This window comes from Hemitrygon akajei, chromosome 4 (assembly GCF_048418815.1).
Source record: "Hemitrygon akajei chromosome 4, sHemAka1.3, whole genome shotgun sequence".
NCBI lineage: Eukaryota > Metazoa > Chordata > Chondrichthyes > Myliobatiformes > Dasyatidae > Hemitrygon > Hemitrygon akajei.
This window is the reverse complement of record NC_133127.1, coordinates 65465477-65486410: the sequence shown is the minus strand read 5'-3', so window position 1 is coordinate 65486410 and position 20934 is coordinate 65465477. Positions and strand designations below refer to the sequence as shown.

At 42.1% G+C, this 20934-nt stretch overlaps 1 protein-coding gene across 2 annotated transcripts in view; it reads left to right on the top strand.

The window, feature by feature from the left end:
• The window catches only part of maml3 (mastermind-like transcriptional coactivator 3), a 493444-nt gene that overhangs the window by 15331 nt on the left and 457179 nt on the right, over nucleotides 1–20934 (top strand). Inside the window, exon 1 of one of the 2 annotated variants that reach the window (XM_073042729.1) lies at nucleotides 17891–18924. The exons of the other annotated variant lie outside the window; for it this stretch is intronic. Within the exon in view, the coding sequence (XP_072898830.1) occupies nucleotides 18562–18924 (363 nt within the window). The 5' untranslated portion in view covers nucleotides 17891–18561. Of the gene's footprint in view, nucleotides 1–17890; nucleotides 18925–20934 lie in introns of those variants that run through there. 2 annotated transcript variants of the gene reach the window in all.

Genomic DNA, 20934 nt, shown 5'->3' with positions numbered 1-20934 from the left:
CTACCTCAGTAAATATATCTAAGACAAGGTTGTGTAGATTTTTGCATAGTTGGGGAATTAAGGGTTATGTGGAAAAGGCAGGTAGGTGGAGATGAGTCCATGGCCAGATCAGCAATGATCTTATTGAATGTCAGAGCACACATGACGTGCTAGATGGCCTAACCCTGCTTCTATTTCTTATGTTCTTATGCAGTATTGGTTAGGGTTGTGTAGATTGGTTCAAGAGACAAATGGTTAAAGGGAATTAGCTTTCTTGAAGCTGGTAGTGTGGGGGTTCAGACTGCTAGACCTCATGATAGCTGTGAACAGATACTATGGCCTGGGAGGTGAGCATCTTAATGATAGATGTTGCCTTCTTGATGTACATCCAATGATGGGGAAGGATCCCAACACTGATGTATTGGACTGAGTCCACACTTTTCCGTTGCTTTTTGTGTTCCTGAATATTTGAATTGACCTATCAGACAAAATCCGAATCAAAAGACCGAATCAGGGTTATTATTGCTGATATATGTCATGAAATTTGTTGTTTGTTTTGTGGCATATTGGAAAATGTACGACTGTGAGCAAACTATCCAGGGTCGTGTGCTGTGGAGAGCATCGTGTCTATGGATTATGGCATTAGCTGTACAATCAGTGAGTTCAAATAAATAACTGTGCAGTTATAACTAAATAAAGTTTGGCAAATTTAAGCTTTGATTGGAGCTCAATGGGAATGATTGAGCTCCAATCAGAACCATCTTTCTTTGTGTGAGTTATGTCTCCCAGCATTGGAGTGTTCCCCATTTATTCAGTTCTGCTTGATGCCAAACTTCCTTGATGTCAAAAATAGTTACTGTTATCTCATCTTTGGATCTCAACTCTTTGGTTCCTGTTTGGAGTGGGACTATGGTATGATCTGGAAACAAATGGTTATGCCAAAACCCAACTGGACAACAGTCAGAAGGTTAGTAGTGAGCAAATGCCTTTTAATAACATCTTCCATCACATTGAAGATTGAGGATTGTTGGCTTAGCTAGTTGGATTGGAATTTTTCCTGCTTTTTTGAACAGATCATATTTGGGCAATTTTCTACATTGTCAGTGTTCAGGGACAGTTTGGCAGGAGACTCATCTCATTCTCGAGTGCAGTTCCTCAGCACCAGCAGAGGGAAGTGGTTTCCAGTGCTCTCAGCTTTTTCTTGATATCATTGGGGCTGTACAGTACTGTATTAGCTGAAGCCTACCATTTGTGATGGTGGGGATCTCGGAAAGAAGCAAGGATCATCTATTCAGTATACCTCTGAACAGGTTCACAAATGCAATTTGAGAAAATTCAAGCTAATGCTTTATTGACAGTATATGAGATCAAGCAAAATGCATCACTGGACAGAAGTGTTTAAAATTGGGTAGAGGGAGTCCTTTCTCCCTCAGTGAACATCTCGGATACTGGAGCAAGCACTGCTATAAGGTGACAGGGAGAAAACTTAAAGGAGGCTGTGAGGCAAGTTGTGTTTTACAGTGTGATATGTGCTATCAGGGAAGCAGATATGATAACTGCACTTGTGTCATTTAGACAGGCATATGAACAGGTAGGGAATAGAGGGATATAGGGCATGTGTAGACAGGTGGGATTGGTGTCATGGTTTACACAGACACTGGACCCAAGGGCTAGTTCAATGTCATATGGACAAATCCTTCCACTACCAATACTCCAGGCTGAATACCTTAAAGCTATTGTAAGATATTGATGTTCTACCTCAAGGTGACAAACTCCAGGAAGAATGTCATGATGACCGTGACTATAAACACAGTTTTTTTTTCAATGTTATTGATCTCATTTGCCCTCAAATACAGGAGAAATTCAATAAACCTATCATCAAGCAAAGTGATGCAAGGTGTCCTCAGTAATGCTACCATGTAGTGTTTCCTCAGCAATTATTCTCAGTTTGGATTCGCTGGGACTCCATTCCTCATTAAAGTCTTTGTGTATCTGGACACAATGGCAGGTTTTACAAAATGATAGTGGCAGCCTTGATGTCAGCCCTGCATCAAACTGAACGTACTGATGAGAAACCTAGTGGAGAGCGAAGAAAAGAGCTGTGGTAGCTGCAGATGTATCTCACAAAAAAGAAGCCCATTATGGTTGCTGGAGGCTAAATCATGTCATCCCTCTTCTGCTCTATGACCTTTTTTAATTAAACTTGGTTCTTCTCATTTGATTTTATTGCAAGGTTTGGCTTTGTACACAGACGATATTGCCTCCCACATGGTTGACTATAATGGTCTAGCTCAGGGTGAAATGCCGAGCCTCTTTGCAGTATTGTATTCCAGCATTATTTTGCCTTCGAAGTTTTGGCCCTCGATATCTGATCCTACCAAGGGTTTTTGATCTCAATGTATTCAAAGATACTCTGTGACATGTTTTAGTCTTGAGCTTTCAGACCTCAAATTTTCAGTTTCTGGTATTTATTTTGTTTAATTTATTTCTCTCACTTTCTTTTGTTCCAATCCTGAAATGTGTTTGTGATCCACCATGTCATGCTCTATCCTGGATTAGTACTGATCTATATTTATCTAATATTTGCACCATTTTTTTCTCAGTTCTAGAGATCCACATTATCCTGTGTGTTCACTGTATTCCTTTTCTGATGGTCAATCTTATCTTATCTCATTCCGATCATGTAAAATTGTCCTTGTATGATATTTATCTGTCTTCTGTTGTGCCATCAGAGCAACAGCGTCTTGTCCTAGTCATGCAGCTTGAAAGTAAGCTTTATTATGATTATGAGTTTGTTAGAAATTTCAAAATATGTCTTACATTGTCATTTTAGAGATGATCCTATTGCTAGCCCCACTAGTATAGATTTACTTGAATGTTTCAGATATGCTCTGCCTCATGATTGCTTGGTCAATTTTCATCCATGATTTACGTCCAAGCCTAATCACATCTAGTGTACACTATTTATTTGTGATCAAGAGGGCAAATGCAGCCACCATTTCTTTTAACCCTTTTGCCAAAGCTCAGATCAGCTACCTTGGCTCAGGTTAGCAATCTACCCTCTGACCTTTTTGATCTGTAATATTTCAAATCACATCAGTGATATAATTGCACCATTAGATATTATGCCCTCCCTAAACTTATCCCACTTCCTTCCCGCTCCATCGTATTCCCATCAAGCTGTTGGTCAACAGATTCCTTTCATAAAGAGAAAGATTAGCTTTATTTGTCACATGTTCATCAAAACATGCAGTGAAATGCATTGTTTGTGTCAAATCAAATCAGCCGGGATTGTGCTCGGTCACAAGTGTTGCCATAATTATGGAACCAGCGTAGCATACCAACAACTCACTAACTCTAGTCCATACGTCTTTGGAATGTGGGAGGAAACTGGAGCACCTTGAGGAAACCCACGTGGTCACAGCGACAATGCACAAATTTCTTACAGACATTGACAGGAATTGAACCCCAATCATCAATCGCTGGTGTTGTAAAGCAATTGTGCCAACCACTACACAACTGCGCCATCCGTTTTTAATGGCTTCCACGTGTAGCGACTTCCCCTCACCTCGAGTTCACATGGTGGTAGATGAACTGATGGGATCCATTGGGCACATGGGTAATTTTAATAGAATTAGGTACACCATGAGGTGTGACTTGATGTAGTATTGTATTAAACCCTGCTGTTAGAAAACCTACAGCCCACAAAGCTGCGCTGAACATGTACTTACCGTAGATTCCGGATTTTAAACCGCTACTTTTTTCCCACATTTTGAACAGCTTTGAACTCTGCGGCCTTTAATACGGAGCGGCTAATGCATTATTTTTTTCATGCCGCCAAAAACATTTTGCCTCGTAACAGTAGACCAATAAAATTGATGAGTAGTTCACAGAGGTCCAATGAAATTGTACGATAAATCAAGCGCACTTTCACAATTAAATTATTGTCAATCAGTCATTTGTACTCACCCTCATCAACATGGAAAACACTCGAAGAAAAGCATTGTGCTGCCTTTATGGCAGTTATTTAGTTTATAATATTTTTGCTTAGTAATTCATTTTCTAGTTAAAGTTAGAAGAGTTTTAACTATATTTGTTTTCTGTACTACATCGCGGGATGCTATGACGTCACACCCGGTTTCGCCGCGTCTTGTGGGATACCGGTTTGCGATAAACGGGAAGGAGGGGGGCGAGCGGCGGAGCCAAAACGCTGCTTTTAAGTTAAAGGCGATCAATAACTTTTCCTGGTAGGCTGCAGTATATATATTTTTTACCAGTCGTTAGGAGATATTGGAATGTTGTTCAGTAAAAAAAGTATACGCAACGTATATTTAAAAGTAGCCGCGTTACAGGCACGGTTCGAAAAAAAGCATTTGCAATATGTATTTGTTTATGTTACCATATGGATTTAATTAAAAGTTAAAAAATCCTCACGTGTAATATCTTTCTGTGTAAATATCTCATATTACAACGTGGGACACCTGCGGCCGAAAATCCGGTGCGGCCTAAAATCCGGAGCGGCCTGTACAAGTAAAAAATTGATTTTCTTTCTAAAATTAGAGCCAGCGGCTTTTAATCAGGTGCGCTCTGTAGTCCGGAATCTACGGTACTTAGAAATTACCTAAGGTTACTCATAGCCCTCTATTTTTCTAAGCTCCATCTGCCTATCCAGGAGTCTCTTAAAAGACCCTATCGTACCCACCTCCACTACTGTCACCAGCAGCTAATTCCACACACTCACCACTCTCTACATAATTTTTTTTTACCCCTGACATCTCCTCTGTACCTACTTCCAAGCACCTTAAAACTGTGCCCACTCAACTGTTAGTTGAGTGTTGTTTGCCATTGATAAAGAATGTTTGATTGGAAGCTTTATCCTTGTTTTCTTGACTTATTAAGCAGCAGTATAAAAGAACCTATGATACCACATTGTTGCCGAAGAAGGTAAAAAGCAATGATCAAAAGTATGTGAAATAAAACAGTTTCTGGTTAAGGAAGTAATAATAGCATAGACAGATGTGTTGGTGAGCTGAACAAGCATGATCTGTCACAGCCATTTGTGCTATACGTGGAACAGATGGATATGTCCCTGAAAGCAGATGGTGTTGTAGAGATCCTAGATGGTAGTCGCTGATTGCCTTTGATGTGAGGGGGGCTTGTAGAAAATTTCCAATGGGGCACCGTGCATATGTCGGAATCAGAGTGAACGTTATGTATATTAAGTGGAATTAGCTCCCTCTGCATGTGTATAGTAATCAACAAAGCATTAGTAGCTTCCAGATCAATTGAAGATGTCAGGATCAATGTACTCACTGACATTTCTGCAAACCGGTCAGTAATAGGGTAAAATGAGTCATGAAAAGAGTCTTGAGCATCTTTTGGCCAAGCAAGAGTAAACTTGTCTAATGAGGGAGGGACTCTCTAGACTATTCATGGAGAATGGATACAGATGGGCACAGTTACCAACACAATGATGAGCCAGAACCTTATAGCTACAGTCAAAATTGGACTGAGACAAATGTAAATGTAGAGAGAGTACACTGTTAATGACAAGACTCTCAACAGTGTTGATTACAGAGGGATCTTGGGGTCCAAGTCCTGGCAGGTTAATATGGTGGTAAAGAAGGTGTATGGCATGCTTACCTTTCATTAGTGCAGGCACTGAGTTCAAGAAGTTCCATTGCAGTCAGGCTGCATCTGGTGTATTGCATGCAAATCTGCTTGCACCCGTTACAGGAAAGATGTAGAGGCTTTAGAGAAGCTACAGTTTACGACACCACTCGCTGGATTAGTGGGCTTGTGTTATGAGGAGAGGCTGGACAAACTTGGGTTGTTTTCTCTGGTACGTGGAGGCTAAGGGGAGACCTGATACAAGCTCATCGGTTTGAGAGGCATACAGCCTGTCATAATCTTATAAACTGCCTGCATCTTTCTCCCAGAATTGAAATGCCTAATACCAGAGGACATACATTTAAGGTGAGAGGGGGTATGTTTGAAGGAGGTGAGCTTGTTTACACAGTGTACTGGATGCCTGGAATATGCTGCCGGGGTGATAGTGGAGACAAATACGACTGAGGCAGTTAGGAGACTTCTAGATAGGACATGAATGTGCAGAGAATGGAAAGATATGGACAGTGTGCAGGAGGAAGGGACCAAACTAAGTAATTAATCATTTAATTACCAATTATTTTAGTCTGATGCAACATTGTGGGCCGTGGGGCCTGTTCCTGTGCTGCACAATTTTGAGTCATGGAAGCTGTTGCAAAGGATTACAGAATTGGATGGGGAAGTCGACTGGTCAGGTGGGTGGGGCCTAAAGATGCTGAGAAAGCAAGAGGTAACGGCTCCTTCTCTAGTAAGGTTACCACAGATAAACAGTAGCCACTGTTCTACTATCTGGTCAGGCAAGGACTGGTGTGCCTGGGGAGGTGAAAACTCATGACTCTTTCAACATGTGATAGTATGGTGGTGAGGTACAGGTAGCAGTACACTGTGATTTGTACAGAGCAGTCTCAGGAGTGCCCAGCTGGAGAGGAGTGGATGACCTGGATGATATGGTGAGAGAATTAATAAGTGCAAGGTTTTCTCTAGTGGAGGAAAGAAGTTGGATTAGTGCATGTAATGGCTGTGTATACCAGACGCTGCTGAAAGATCCAATACTGTGGAGCCAAGAACTGGAATGAAAAAGTGGTATTCCCAGATATGAAGTTGAGCTGCATGCTGGGAACTTATTATACCTTTTTTTTCTGGGATATAGAAATTTGTGGTGTTGACTATTTGACAGCTTACCAGAAATAGCTGTGGATGTGTTCACTACACTGGGAGGCAGCATGTCCTGCAGTACTCAGATACTTGGACAGAACAGGTCACGGTTGTAATGTCTGCAGAGGCAACCAGAGCCAGAAATTCAGATCAGAGTGAGATTTTTTTGGAGTGATGTTCAATCTTTGGAAGTTGTTTGAGTCAGCAGTGCAGCAGAGGCAGTAATATTGCTTCTTTCAAGCATAAGGAGAATTCCAAGTCCTTAGCAACCAGTTTGGAACTAGACACCAGGACGTTTGTACATGAAACATGACAGCTGGTACACTAGAACGTTAAGACCAGTCTGATGCTGAGCTGAATGCCAAGGGGAAGGATTTTATTGCTATTTCCATGGTCTGACAATGTTACTTTAAGCCTGAATGTACTGAGTTCAGCTTGATACACTTAGCCAAGGTTAAGAGCCAACGTAGTTGAGTTGCATTTGATGGAAACCATCTAGAGTGGGAAGGTCAGAGGTGACATTCTTTGCTTTAAAAGAGTAGTGTAGAAAATGTAAGATGCAATGCAGAGCCCAAATGAGAACTGTGAAGTGAAAGAGCATGTGCAAGAAAGCAGAAAGATGGCAACATTAAACAAAATTTAATTTAGAATTATTTACTTAAGAGTTGTGATATTGGGAACATTTCAAAACTATGTACGGTTATAGTTACTACAGAACCCTGCAAATATATTAGTCAGAGTTAAATGAGTTTGCAATTGATGATTAGTTAAATCGATAGTCATTGACTCTGTATTTGTAAATATTTAGTAAGTTTTACATTGTACATACATGTAGATAGTTACTGACGTTAAGAATTTATTCTTGAAAAGGGAAAGCACTGGTCTACTGGAGGTGTAAAGACCTTTTGAAGAACTAGGTGTACCATGTGGCGTGACTTCTGACATGCAGTTATTTCATGCCCTGCAATTTGCTGAATCTTGTTCATCATTAATAATGGATCAATGAATTTCTTTTATCTTTGCCTTGCTAAACAGTAATTGTGGAAAACTATTTAGATGCTGCAATGATTAATCACTTTTCCTTTTCAATTTCTCAGACAAGGTATTGGCCAAAAAGTAATAGGACATAAGACGTTAGGCCATTTGACCCATTGAGGCCGACCCATTTCCCTCACAACCCCAGTCTCCTCCCTTCTCCCTGTATCCCTTCATGTCCTGACTAATCAAAAGCCTATCAACTTCCACCTTACAATCACCCAATGACCAGCCCTGCACAGCTACCTGTGACAACGAATTCCACAGATTCACCACACTCTGGCTAAAGTAATTCCTCCTTAGCTCAATTCTAAATGGAACATTCCAATATTTTGAGGCTGTGCTCTTTCCTTTAGACTTGACCCACCAAAAGAAACACCTTCTTCACATCAGCTCTATCTAGGCTTTTCAACATTTGCTAAGTTTCAATGAGATCTTCCTCATTCTTCTAAATTCCAGTGAATACAAGCCCAGAGCCTTCAATCACTGCTCATACGATAACCCTTTCATTCCCAGAATCATTCTAATGAGCCTCCTCTTAAAACCCCTCTGACATCAGCACATCCCTTCTTAAATAAGGGGTCCAAAACTCCAAGTGAGGCCTCACCATTACCTTATACAGCCTCAGCACTACATCCTGCTTTTATACTCAAGTTCTCTCAAAATGAATGCTAAACTGCATTTACCTTCCTCATCACCGATTCCACCTGCAAATTAACCTTCGGGGAGTCCTACACAATGACTCCCAAATCCCTTTGCGCATTGGACTTTTGAATCTTCTCCTTGTTTATTAAATAATCTATGATTTAATTTCTTCTACCAAAGTGCATGACCATACACTACCTGACATTATATTCCATCTGCCACCTCTTTGCCCAGTCTCCTCATCTAAGTCCTTTTGCAGCCTCTCTGCTTCCTCAACATTACCTACCTCTCCACCTATCTTTGTATCATCCACAAACTTGGTCACAGAGCCATCAATTTCATCATCCAAATCATTAACAAACAATGTAAAAAAAGAAGCAGTACCAACACGGAGCCCTGTAGAACACGACTAGTCACCGGCAGCCAATCCGAAAAGGATCCCTTTATTGCCACTCTTGCCCTCCTGCCAATCAGCCAATGTTCTATCCATGCTAGTATCTTTTCTGTAGTATCCTGAGTTCTTCTCTTGTTTAGCAGCCTCATGGTGGCACCTTGTCAAAGGCCTTCTGAAAACTAAATACACAACATCCAACAATTCTCCTTTGTCTATCCTTCAAAGAATTCCAACACATTTGTCAGACAAGACCTTTCCTTAAGGAAACCATGCTGACTGTGGCTTATTTTGTCACGTGCCTCCAAGTACCCTGAAACCACACCATTAACAATTGACTACAACATCTTCACTACCACTGAGGTCAGGCTAACTGGCCTATTACTTCCTCCTGCCTTCTCGAAGAGTGGAGTGACATTTGCAATTTTCTAGTCCTCTGAACCATGCCAAAATCTATTGATTCTTGAAGGATCATTCTGAATGCCTCTACAATCTCTTCAGCTACCTCTTTAAAGAACCCTAGGGTGTACTCCATCAGTTCCAGGTGACCTACCTACCTTCAGACCTTTCAGTTTCCTAAGCACCATCTCCCTAGTAGTAGCAGCTGCAGCCTTGACACTCTCAAACTTCCAGTAACTTCCACAGTGAAGACTGATGCAAAATGCTTATTCAGTTCATCTGCCATTTCCTTGCCCCCCATTACTACATCTCCAGCATCATTTGCCAGCAGTGCAATATCCCCTTCAATTCCTCTGCAATTCCCTTTATTCTACTGTAATACTGACACACCTGCCTTTAGCTTCTCTCTCAAACTGCAGGGTAAATTCTATCATATTATGATCACTGTTTCTTAAGGGTTCCTTTACCTTAAGCTCCCCAATTATATCCGATCCATTACACAACAGCCAATCCAGAGTCCGTACCCCCTGGTGGGCTCAACCAGCAGCTGCTCAAAAAAGTCATCTGGGAGGCATTTACAGATTCTCTCTCTTGTGATTCAGCGTCAACTTGGTTTTCCCAATCTATCTGCATATTGAAATCCCCTATGATTAACGTAACTTTGCCTTTTCGGCATGCTTTTATCTGTGCACCACATCCTGCCTACTGTTCGGAGGTCTGTGTATAAGTCCTTGCAGCGCCTTCCTACCCTTGCAATTTCTTAACTCTACCCATGAGGGTTTTACCCCTTCCGATCCCATGTCACTTCTTTCTAAAGATTTGACGTTATTTTTTACCAGCAGAGCCACTCCTCCTCCTCTTCGTCCTGCTGTCCTTTCGATAGATTGTGTATCCTTGAATGTTAAGTCAAACTGGGACTGCCTGTTATCTCGTCTTTTAAAAGTCAGCCTGCTTGTCATCAAAGTTTCTTCCCACATTTAGTTCAAACTCTTGTACATATTTGTCAGTTTTCTTTCTTCTTAATGCTGTATCTCCAGCTCCAGCCATGTTTTAGTATCTATCTTGTAATTTTTTTTGTTCTCAAGTGCTTTCATCCTAATCCAGATAGATTGGTTGCTCTGTTTTATCCCCTGCTTTGTTTAATTTGTAATCCTATATCTAGGTTTCAGCCTTCATTTTTGCCTGCCGGTTGTTAATTTTTCAATTAAACCTTATCTTTCTCTTTAGAGTGTTGAAGATTTGTTGTCCAGATTTACAGTGAGTGTGGTTAACATGTTTCCATTTCTATATGGTATTTTCTACCTGTTGTCTCCAATATTAACGTATCCCCTCTGGTCTCTCAACCCCTATTGTCTTGACCCTATCTTTGTATTTAATCGTCTTTTGTTGTCAGTTTCTATTTTTGTTAAGCTAAGATTTTTCATCTGTTATAATTGTATTAATCTAAACCCTTTGGTAACATTCCCTGTTTGTTATACTTGTATCCATGGTATGTTCTGATATCCTAGCTCCCCGACCCTGCCATCTGCTTCCGTTAAACACAAGAGGTTCTGTAGATGCTCCATAACTAGAACAGCACATACAAAATGCTGGAGGAACTCGGCAAGTCGTGCAGCGGCTATGCAGGGGAATGCATGCTGATTGTTTAATCCCCTCCACAGACGTTGCATGACCTGCTAAACTCCTCCAGCATTGTGTGTGTGTGTGCGTTCCGATGTTTCCTTTCACCTTTTCTTCTTACGATCATCCAGATACAGATTAAAAATCCATCCCAGGTTTTCAATCCGCCAGCAATTCTTACAACACAGCAGCAACAACTAGTATTTATTTACTTACACCCTTTAACACAGTAAAATGACACAGGCATGTCTCAGAAGTGTAATGAAACAAAGTTATGACATTAGAGCCACATAAAGACAGGTGAGAAAAAGGGTCTTGTTAAAGAAGGTGGTTTTGGGGAGAGACTTAGAAGGTTCAGGAATGAATTCTGGAATTTAGGACCCATGTACCAATCAATGATTGAACAGCAAGTGTTGGAGCAATAAAAATCAGGCATGTGCAAGAAGCAAGAAACAGGGGAGATCGGGTCTGGCTGTTAAAAGGGCGAGAGGTCATGAAGCCACTTGTACAAGTGGCGGGTGAGAGTTTTAAACGTGGAGGCATCGTGGCATCCGAAACCCATCCGAAGTATGTGAACGTGACTTGGAACAAGGTAGTAAAGACGCCACTGAGCACAAGTTAAAGGGTAATCTCACTGACAATTCGTGCTTGGCCACAGATCCGGTTTGTTCTTTGCCCCCAATTATCACAATAATCCTCATCCTGCATACACAGGGGATTCCAGAAGGGAACGTGAGGGGCTCACGATAGGTCGAATCCCTGCCTCCTGAGCGCCCAGGTGTGAGGAGGGCTAGGCAAAGCAAACAAACGGAAGCTTGTGTCTGATATGAAGAGTTTAATAATTGCTGAAAGTTTAAGCAAATACCACAAATGTAGGGGTGAATCTAAAAGGGAAACTAGGGAAGCGATTCAGAGGGCATGGGAAAAAATTGCTGGGAAATCAAACACCCTGGGATTTTCTTGGATTTGACAAGTATATAAAGAAGAGGAGAAAAATGTGAGAAATAAAAGCTTGACTAGGTTATTCCCCCCCCCCCCACCTTCACCATTCCTTATTCGTGTTTCCCTCTGACAATTTCCCTTCTTACCTGCCCGTCGCCTCCCGCTGGTTCCTCAACTTCCCTTTTCTTCCGTGGTCTTCTGTCCTCTCCCCTCAGATACCCCCTGCTGCTGCCCTTTCGCCCAGTCATTTTCCCAGCGCTTCACTTCACCCGTCCCCCTCTCCCGGTTTCACCCATCACCTGCCACTGTGTGTACTCCTTCCTCCCCTCCCCCGCCACCTTCCCCCTTGCTTTCCAGTCCCGATGAAGGGTCTCAGCCTGAAACATCGGCTGCTTGTTCCCACCTATAGATGCTGCCTGACCTGCTGAGCTCCTCCAGCACATCCTGTGTATTGCTCTAGGTTATTCAGACCTGCTCAGACATTCATTAAGATCTGTAAGATTCAGGCAGATTATCCTCTTCAGTGCTATGTAAGTGCATGGGTTCTATATCCTGCATTCCTCCTAATGCCCATGTGTATTCTCCAGTCAGAATATACTCAGAAACTGAGCATCGGTGTTCCAAGTGCAATCCCAAGGTTAGCCTCATCTCAATAAAGATCGATCTTTCTTTTCCTGCTTTTAAGACTCTGAGTGTAACACTTTACAGCACCACCAACCTGAGTTCAATTCCTACCGCTGTCTGTGAGGAGTTTATACTTTCTCCCTGTGATCATGTGGTCTTCTCCAAGTGCTCGAGTTTCCTCCGGCACTCCAAAGATGTACACGATAGGGGCAAGCTATGGTGGTACTGGAAGCATAGTGACACCTGTAGGTTGCCCTCAGTATATCCTCAGACCTTGTTGGTCACACTTCACTGAGTGTTTCAAAATTTCAGTGTACCTTTGACAAAGTTAATCTGTCAGCCATTAGCTGGGGAGGGGTATATCTACTTCACAAAAACTCCAGCAGAAATTAGTATGTTTTGATGATTTAACCACTTAAAATAATGAATTTCAGGAGTGTACAGACCAAGTCTAATTCTCTGGTTGTACAAGCCCTCAACCCAAGAATCGTTCTGATGAAATCCCTCTACAAGCCGGTATGTCCCTCTTTCAGAGTGAAACCAGATTTATCAACGGTATCCCAGGGCTTTATATAATTGGAACAAGATGTCCCTGCTCTTGTACTGGAATTGTCTTCCAGTAAAGACCAACACACTGTTTATCTTTCAAATTGCTTACTGAAACTGCATATTGACTTTCACTAATTTGTGTACAAGATTGCCAGGCCTCTCTGATTACCAACACCTTTCGGTCTCTCACCATTTAAAAATACTCTGACCTTTCTTTCAAAGTTAATTACCTCACAATTTTCCTTGTTATATTTCAGCTGGTAGAGCCTGCCCATTCATTTGGTCCATCAATGTCCCACTAATGCTTCTCAGCATTTTCCTTCTGACCCATACCGCCACCTAGCTTTGCATCATTTTTCAGTGTTGATATGTTACATTTTATAGATCATGAGCGGGTCAACCTCAGTGCTGATCCCTGAGGCACCCCACTGGACACAGCCTCGCAAATCAAAATGACCCTTTAATTGCTACTGTTTTCTGTTCATTTAAGTGCAGAAAAAAACTCTCAGCCTGACCTGCAGATATTTTCAAGCATTTCTGTTGTTTCAGATTTCTAGTCGGTGCAGCTTTGTGATTTATTCCCCCACACCCCACAATTCATAGTTCCCCAAATAACATGCCCCTAATAATCTCTTATATGGTAGCTTATTGAAATTCTGTGAAGGTCCAAATACATCAACTGCTGTTCCCTCATGTATCACCTCAAAAGATTCCAACAGATTTGACAAAAATTTTCACTTTCATACACGTTGACTCTGCCCAATCCAGTGTATTATTCCTGTGTGCCTTCTTGCACATTATAAATAATAGAATGTACCATTTTACCTGCCCCCTAATCAATAATTTCATATTTTCTCTCTTTCCTTTGAATAGTGGGATGATATTCACTGCTTTCCAATTTTGTGACTGTTCTAGAAACTTTGGAATTCTGGCAGATGACAACCAGTGCATCTGCTATCGCTATAACCATTACATCCAGAACCTTGTTACATTACCTTTTTAGTCTCTGCCAGTGGAAGCAGATGTGGTTAAGGTTCTTCCTGAATATTTCACAGATGTTTGATACAGTGCTGATGTTGTTGTTAAGAATGAAGGGTGTGAAATATTGAATGGGATAAATGTGGTAATTATTAAAGAGTATTTAAGCTATTAAACCTAGGACACATTTCAACCATGCATGATGTTATATCCGTTTCTGAAAATGGGTATAACACTACAGTTGGATGAAATGTGTCCTAGGTTTAATTTTTTTTGGGGGGGAAGCAAAGAAAGAAAATATTGTGCCCCTCCTCCCACCATCTTTTTTCAATTTATTATGTCTGTAGGAGCAGTTCCAGAGGATTACAGTAACTGCTAATATTGTGGGATAAATAAATTTTAAAAGGGAGGAAGGGGTTAAACAAATAATTAGATGCTAGTTAGTTTAATTGAAGGCGGCAAATTATTGGGAACCTTTCTGAGGACAGTATAAAGTTTCACTGAGAATAGCTGTGTGGATTTGTTAAGGAATGATTATGTCTGACTAACTTGAAGATTGTTTGAGGACATTTCAAGGACTATGTGTCTGATGTAGTCCGCATTAAATTTAACAAAGTATCAGAATCAAGTTTAATATCACTGGCATATGCTGTGAAATTTGTTGTTTTGCAGCAGTAGTACATTGCAATACATAATAAAACCATAAATTACAATAAGTACATCTTTTAAAAAAATTAAATAAGTAGTGCATTGCAAAAAGGGGGGGGGAATACTGAGGTAGTGTTCATGGGCTCATTGGCCTTTCATAAATCTGATGGCGGAGGGGAAGAAGCTGTTGCTGAAAAGTGTGAGTATTTGAGTTCCACATGGAGTTGCAACAAGATAAAGGGAATACACAATAAGTAATAGCATACGGAAAAATGTGAAGGTGTGAAGACTCCTTGGAGTGAATATCCCTAGATCCTTTAAGGTAGCACAACAGGATGATGAAATGTGGATACAGGATGCTTCACCTTATTAGCCAAGGAATCGAATATAAGAAAGCCACCACATTTCAGAAAAGATGTCATTGCATTGGTGAGGGATTCAGAGTATTTTAGCCGTGAGAAAAGATTGCATAGTCAGGGGTGTTTCTTTGGTCTTAAAGAGGCTGAGGCACAGCTTAATTCTGATATACAGTATACTATTTTAAGGGCTAGATGGTGTAAAGAGGGAGTAACATGAAGGGAATGGAAGGATATGGATCGTGTTGGGCAGATAGGATTAGTTTCATTTGGCGTCCTGATTGGCAGACATCAAAGAGCAAATGCTGTGTAGTACTGCTCTATGTTCAATGACCTATTTACATTAGCAGATTCAACAACCAGGGGGCAGAGAGCTAAAGTAGTTAGTGGGAAAATTGAAAGGAAGATCGGGATTTGTTTTCACCAAGAGGGTGATGAGGTTAAAAGCTCACTGCCCAAAGAGGCAGAAACCTTCATCACATTTTAAGAAGTACTTGTATGTGCACTTGAAGAGCCACGACCTGCAGGGCTATTAACAAAGAACTGGAAGTTGGGATTATGTTTATAAATTCAAAGTAAATCTTATATCAAAGCTCATACACGTCATCATATACTACCTTGAGATTTATTTTCTTGCAATCACAGTAGAACAAAGAAATACAGCAGAATAAATGGGAAAACGTTGTGCACACTAGGACTAACAAACGACCAGTGAGCAAAATAAGAGCAACTGCGCAAATAAAAAATATAATAAATATATAGTACTGAGAACATGAGTTGTAGAGTTCTTGAAAGTGAGTCCATTGGTTGTGGAATCAGTTAAGAGGTGTGTGAGGTTATCCATGCTGGTTCACGAGCCTGATGTTTGAAAGGTAATACTTATTCCCGAACCTGGTGGTGTGGAACCTAAGGTTCCAGAACCTCCTTCTCCAATGGCAGCAGCAAGAAGAGACCGTGGCCTGGATGGTAGGGTCTTTGATGATGGATGCTGCTTTCCTGTGGCATTGCTCCTTGTAGATGTGCTCACTGGTGGGGAGGCTTTTTTCCTGCGATGGACAGGGCTGTATCCACCACGTGGTTGCTCTTGATCTGCGACTGTAGAATTACAAAGCCAATTACTTACTGTGTTGGAATCGTATAAAAATAATGAACATATCACTTCTTTATGTCACCATTAATGATCCTGTCATCTGTAGCTCTGCCCCTCTCCTCTTGCTACCCTACTTTCCCACAGCAGCAACTTCTACCCTGATCCCTTATATCCCCCGTCCAATGTTTCACCTCGTCTTTCCATTTAGTTACCATAATCTGTTCCAGATTTTCAGTCTTTCAAAAGTATTGCAGTGATTTTGATCATCTATCTTTGCTCTGTCTTGGGATTTCTGCCAGCCTCCTTGGATAAAATTGCATATCTGTGTACCCACCCTGCCCTGTGGATTTCTGTGTTTTCCCACTGTTCGTCCTAATTCCATATCGGTGATGCACAGCAGGGTTTCTCTCTGCCTTTGATATTCCTGTTTCCAGCAATTCTCCATCCAAGTGTTTGTCTGTTTTGTTGCGTCCCTTTCCAATTCCCTCACAAACCAAGGTTTATCTCTGTCCTTCATTGTCAGGTCAAGGAACTGGCCCAGCACATTGATGCAATCACCATGCTAGCTTTTCTCTTTTTGTTAGGAGTTTCAGAAGGTTTAATGTGTTGCCAAAGACTCTTACAAATCTCTATAGAGGTACAGTGAAGAGCGTTCTGCCTATTTGTATCACAGCCTGGAGGTTCCAGTGAAAATGCAGACACAACCAACATAATCCTTCCTACCAGGGGTTCCCAACCTGGGGTCCACAGACCCCTCTGTCCATGACATAAACAAGATTAGGACATATTGAAGAGACAGTGCCTCAAGAGGACAGCGGCCATCATTAAGGATTCTCACCATCTGGGACATGCTTCTTCTTGTTATTATCATCAGGGAGGAACCGGAAGACCCACACTGAGTGATTTAGGCAACAGCGTGTTCCCCATCCACCATCAGATTTCTGAGCCCATGAACATTACTTTGTAACTAATTGAGTTTTATGTCTTTGCACGGTACTGCTGCCACTGAACAACAAACTTAACATCATAAAGTGATTTTCTTTTGTGCTGTCGTCACCTATATTTTCTTCACCTATGAATATTGATCCTGCTCTTCTACTCTGTCCAACAGCTAGCCTCTGGCTCTGTATTGCCCTGCTTCTCCTAGTTCTATTACCATTATCTGCCAAGGTGAAGAGGAAAACCTAGAGAAAATCCAGATCCTGTGCAAACGATCTGTAACTGGGTTTCTCTTTGACACTGCCTTACTACTGTAATCTGAAGTCTGCATCTGTACTCTGTTCTGGTGTTTCTGTCTGTTCCTGTCCTGTTGCATTTATCCTGGTTCCAAGCTGTACTCTGCCCAAGCGTTTTTTTTTAATTTTTATTACTTTATGACTCCATACCTTGTATTTGTGTCTGCCCCTTTATTTTAACGAGCCCTGGTTTGAGATAGGGAATTTAACTCCAGAATTTAATTCTTTCCCTCTGTTGTCCCGATGCAGTGTTGAAATTCTGTCCCTGGATTTCTGATTGAGTGTATGAGTCCTTACTCCATGTCTTGAGCTCTGTGTCTGGATTTCTTTCTGGCCCTGTGTAATTTGCATTAATTGTGATTCTGGGATTTCAGTTTCTTCTAGCTGGGTTCACTGGCCATGTGTCTGTATCGTTCTTCTGCCCCTGTGTTTTTCTCTGGAAATGCACTGTTTGCATAAATCTTGATTTCATGGCTCCATCTCGGAGACTCTTGCCGATTAGGTGTATTAGTCCTAATCCTATACTGTGAATCTGTCTCGGGTTTTTTTTATAGGCTTAACGTTGCCTCCTCCCCGCCCCTTGTTGAAGTCCTGATCCGAAGTTGAGCTGGGCTCTGTGGCGCGTATTGCTTGCCACCCCTGGGTCTGCTCACGGCCTCTGGCTGATGTTTACTGTGTGATTGTCCCAGATCAATGCGCTGGCATGGTGAAGGTGATGGTGGTGGCGGCGGTGGCAGTAGCAAGCAGCTGCTCGCTGTTCCGTCCGACTTTCGCGATCCCATTGAGGATGTTCTCCCCCATGTAAAACGCCAGCATTTTAAGCTTGAATGCCGCGGGACGTCTGCAAGCGTAGATCCGCTTCTTCAAACACAGGACAAATGTAAACAGCTCGAAAAAACTTTCTTTGAAAAAGCAGCAAAAAAAGAGAAAAGCTTGCACGATTCGTTGTTGCATGATGATCGCTCAGAATCGGATCTTTCAGTGGAGTTGATGAAGAAACATTGGAATATATCTAAGAAAAAGGAACGTTTCACGCAGCTTAATACTGTGCTGAACTCTGTAAGGCGCTGGGTTGCAATGAGTTAGTTATCACAACCTTTTTTTGTTTGTTTTCTGTTGCTTTATTTATTTCCGAAGGCAAACCAGCATAAAACCGTCGCTCGGGTGTCCTGTGCAATTTTCTTCGCTTCTCTGTGTGTGTATATATGTGTGTTTATATTTTGCCGGCTATTGGGAAGATCTCACACGCACACTCACACACCTAGAGACAGAGCGACAAGTTGCCCTGGATAATCGCTTTTGCAAAGGATGGGGGATTTCGTGGCCCCCGCGGCTGCAAATGGCAACGGCTCTTCGATCGCCGGTAACACCAGCGGCGGTATCCCCAAGCACAGCACCGTGGTGCAGAGGCTCCGGCAGCGGATTGAGGGCTTCAGAAAGCACCACAACAACTGCGAGGTGAGGCGCCAGCAAGCCCAGGCTCAACAGATTGAACTGGACCGCCAGGAGACCTTGACGCTCCACCAGAGGTGCCTGGAGCTCAAAGCGAAGAAAACGGGCAAGAACAAACAGGACGGAGCTTACAGAAGCAAACTCTGCGAGCCCGAACCTCCTTCCGCCCTGGCCGCCTTACCGGCGGTCGCAGATCAGAGGACCAACACTCTGATCGCGGTAAGACCAAACTTTCCCAAGTCTGCCTGCCTGTATCTCCGCGTTTAAAGGTCCAGGCAGACTCCTCTGCTATTGGTCATCTGTGGGGCGAGAGGGTGTTATTGTCTGCTTGGAAAAATCCAAGGGAGCGCTGGGGAGAAGGTACCCTTACCTGTTATAACGAGGAATTGTCCATTTTGTAAAACAAATTATTTTTGAGGGTTGAACGAGCTTCAGGAGTTACAAACTTGATTTAATGTTGTGAAAATTGGAAACCTTAGAGTCATAAAACTTGTAGGAGCATTTGCAGTGGGCTGCAGTCAAAATAATTAAGTCACCTGACATTTGATTTAGGGCTACCTGACATTAGGAATTGTGCAAGTCCGGTTCGGCTCTCGATGCCATTGTAACGAGATTGTCTTTCGCTTTCTCTACTGGATGGTTTTCTTAAGAACGCATCTCTTTCAACATTGCACTCATCTTTGAAACAGGAAACCCGAAGTGTAGCGACTTGTGAAACAACAAAGTGAAAAACTTTGCCCCTACCCCCTTCAAATGTTCACCCCCCATACACAAACATTATTTTTCTTATTTTTATAACCTCTCGATCCTTGCTGTTTTACCCGTTCTGCGAACGGAACGCTCCAATCTACTATGGTTTCCTGCCTCAGTAAAAGGGGAGTTGATCTGCGATTTGTATTTAAAGAGGTGGGTGGGACGTGGTTGATGGACGGAGGAGGGGAGGAAGTGCTGAAAGATCCGTACTCCAGAGAGAGATCGAGATCGATCCGGCAGGCAGCTAGCGAGCTCTAGGTCTCTCGGTTGTGTGTTGTCTGCTTGGATATTGTTAATATTTACAACAATTAAGAATGTTTCAATTGTGTACGTCTGTATATATTTGCATATGCATGATATTCACAGAAACCTATCCCAGTCTAGCTTGATTGTGTAGATATAAAATAAGAGACGTGGGGAGGAAAAGATCTGGAAATGACATGGTCGAGAACGTGTTTGCGCTGGAGAGGTTGAGGGAAGGGATTCCACTGGACTGGGGAATTGCAGTGTGTGAGAGATGGGCATTAAGGTTTCGGGAGAGCGATGTTGGCGATGGCCCCAGTGGCACGGCAGGAGGACGCTGTCGAGGTTTGGAGGGGAAGTTCTACGGTATGGGACACGTTGCTGGTGCAGTTTGGCAAGGACAGGAGTGAGTGAGTTTGGTGTGGGTCAGGATGCAGACAACACAGTACTGGCTGAAATGCTGTGACACGTTAAAAGAACTTGCCTTTTAATGTAGTGTCTTTAACATTATCAGGCAACGGCAAAGCATTTCACAACCAATACGTTTGATGTAGAGTTGATAGTTTAAGGACAAATATGGTATTCAGTAGTGTGGTCTTACAAATGGCAATGAGACAAGTGACTCGGTAATATTTATTTATTTAAAGATACTGTGTGGAATAGTTCTTCAAGCCACACTACACGGAAACTTCTGACAACCCCATTTTAACCCTATTATAATCATGGGACAATTTACAATGCTCTGGTGGTGGTTGTGAGGAAAGGTCACCAGAATATATCCCAGTATCATTTGGAACTATTGAGCAGTTACTCAAAACCCTTGATTAAAATCTTATTCAAACAATGGAACCTTTGACAAAAAGGCACACCTTTAGTCCTGCAGCTACTTTTGACCCTGCTATATCCTCTGATGTAGTGTCAGTACATTGAAGTACAAGGGACAGTTTCAGCAGTTGGGCTGAATGGTGGTGAGAAGATGTTTGGACTGGAGAGGTTGGATGTGTAAAGGTTGCAAAGAGATCAAACACTTTGGTGAAGAATAATTCTTTGCAGTCATGAAGATTATCATTAGTGATTTTAGATACTGGTGCTTTGGAGCTGTGGGAATGAACAGACGTTACGAGAAGATTCACAGGAGGGAGGAGCATAAAACTGCAGGGATGAACACATTCCAGAATCTTGGTTAAGAAAATGTTGGCTGTGGGGTGATTGCACATGGGGGTTTATTGAGGA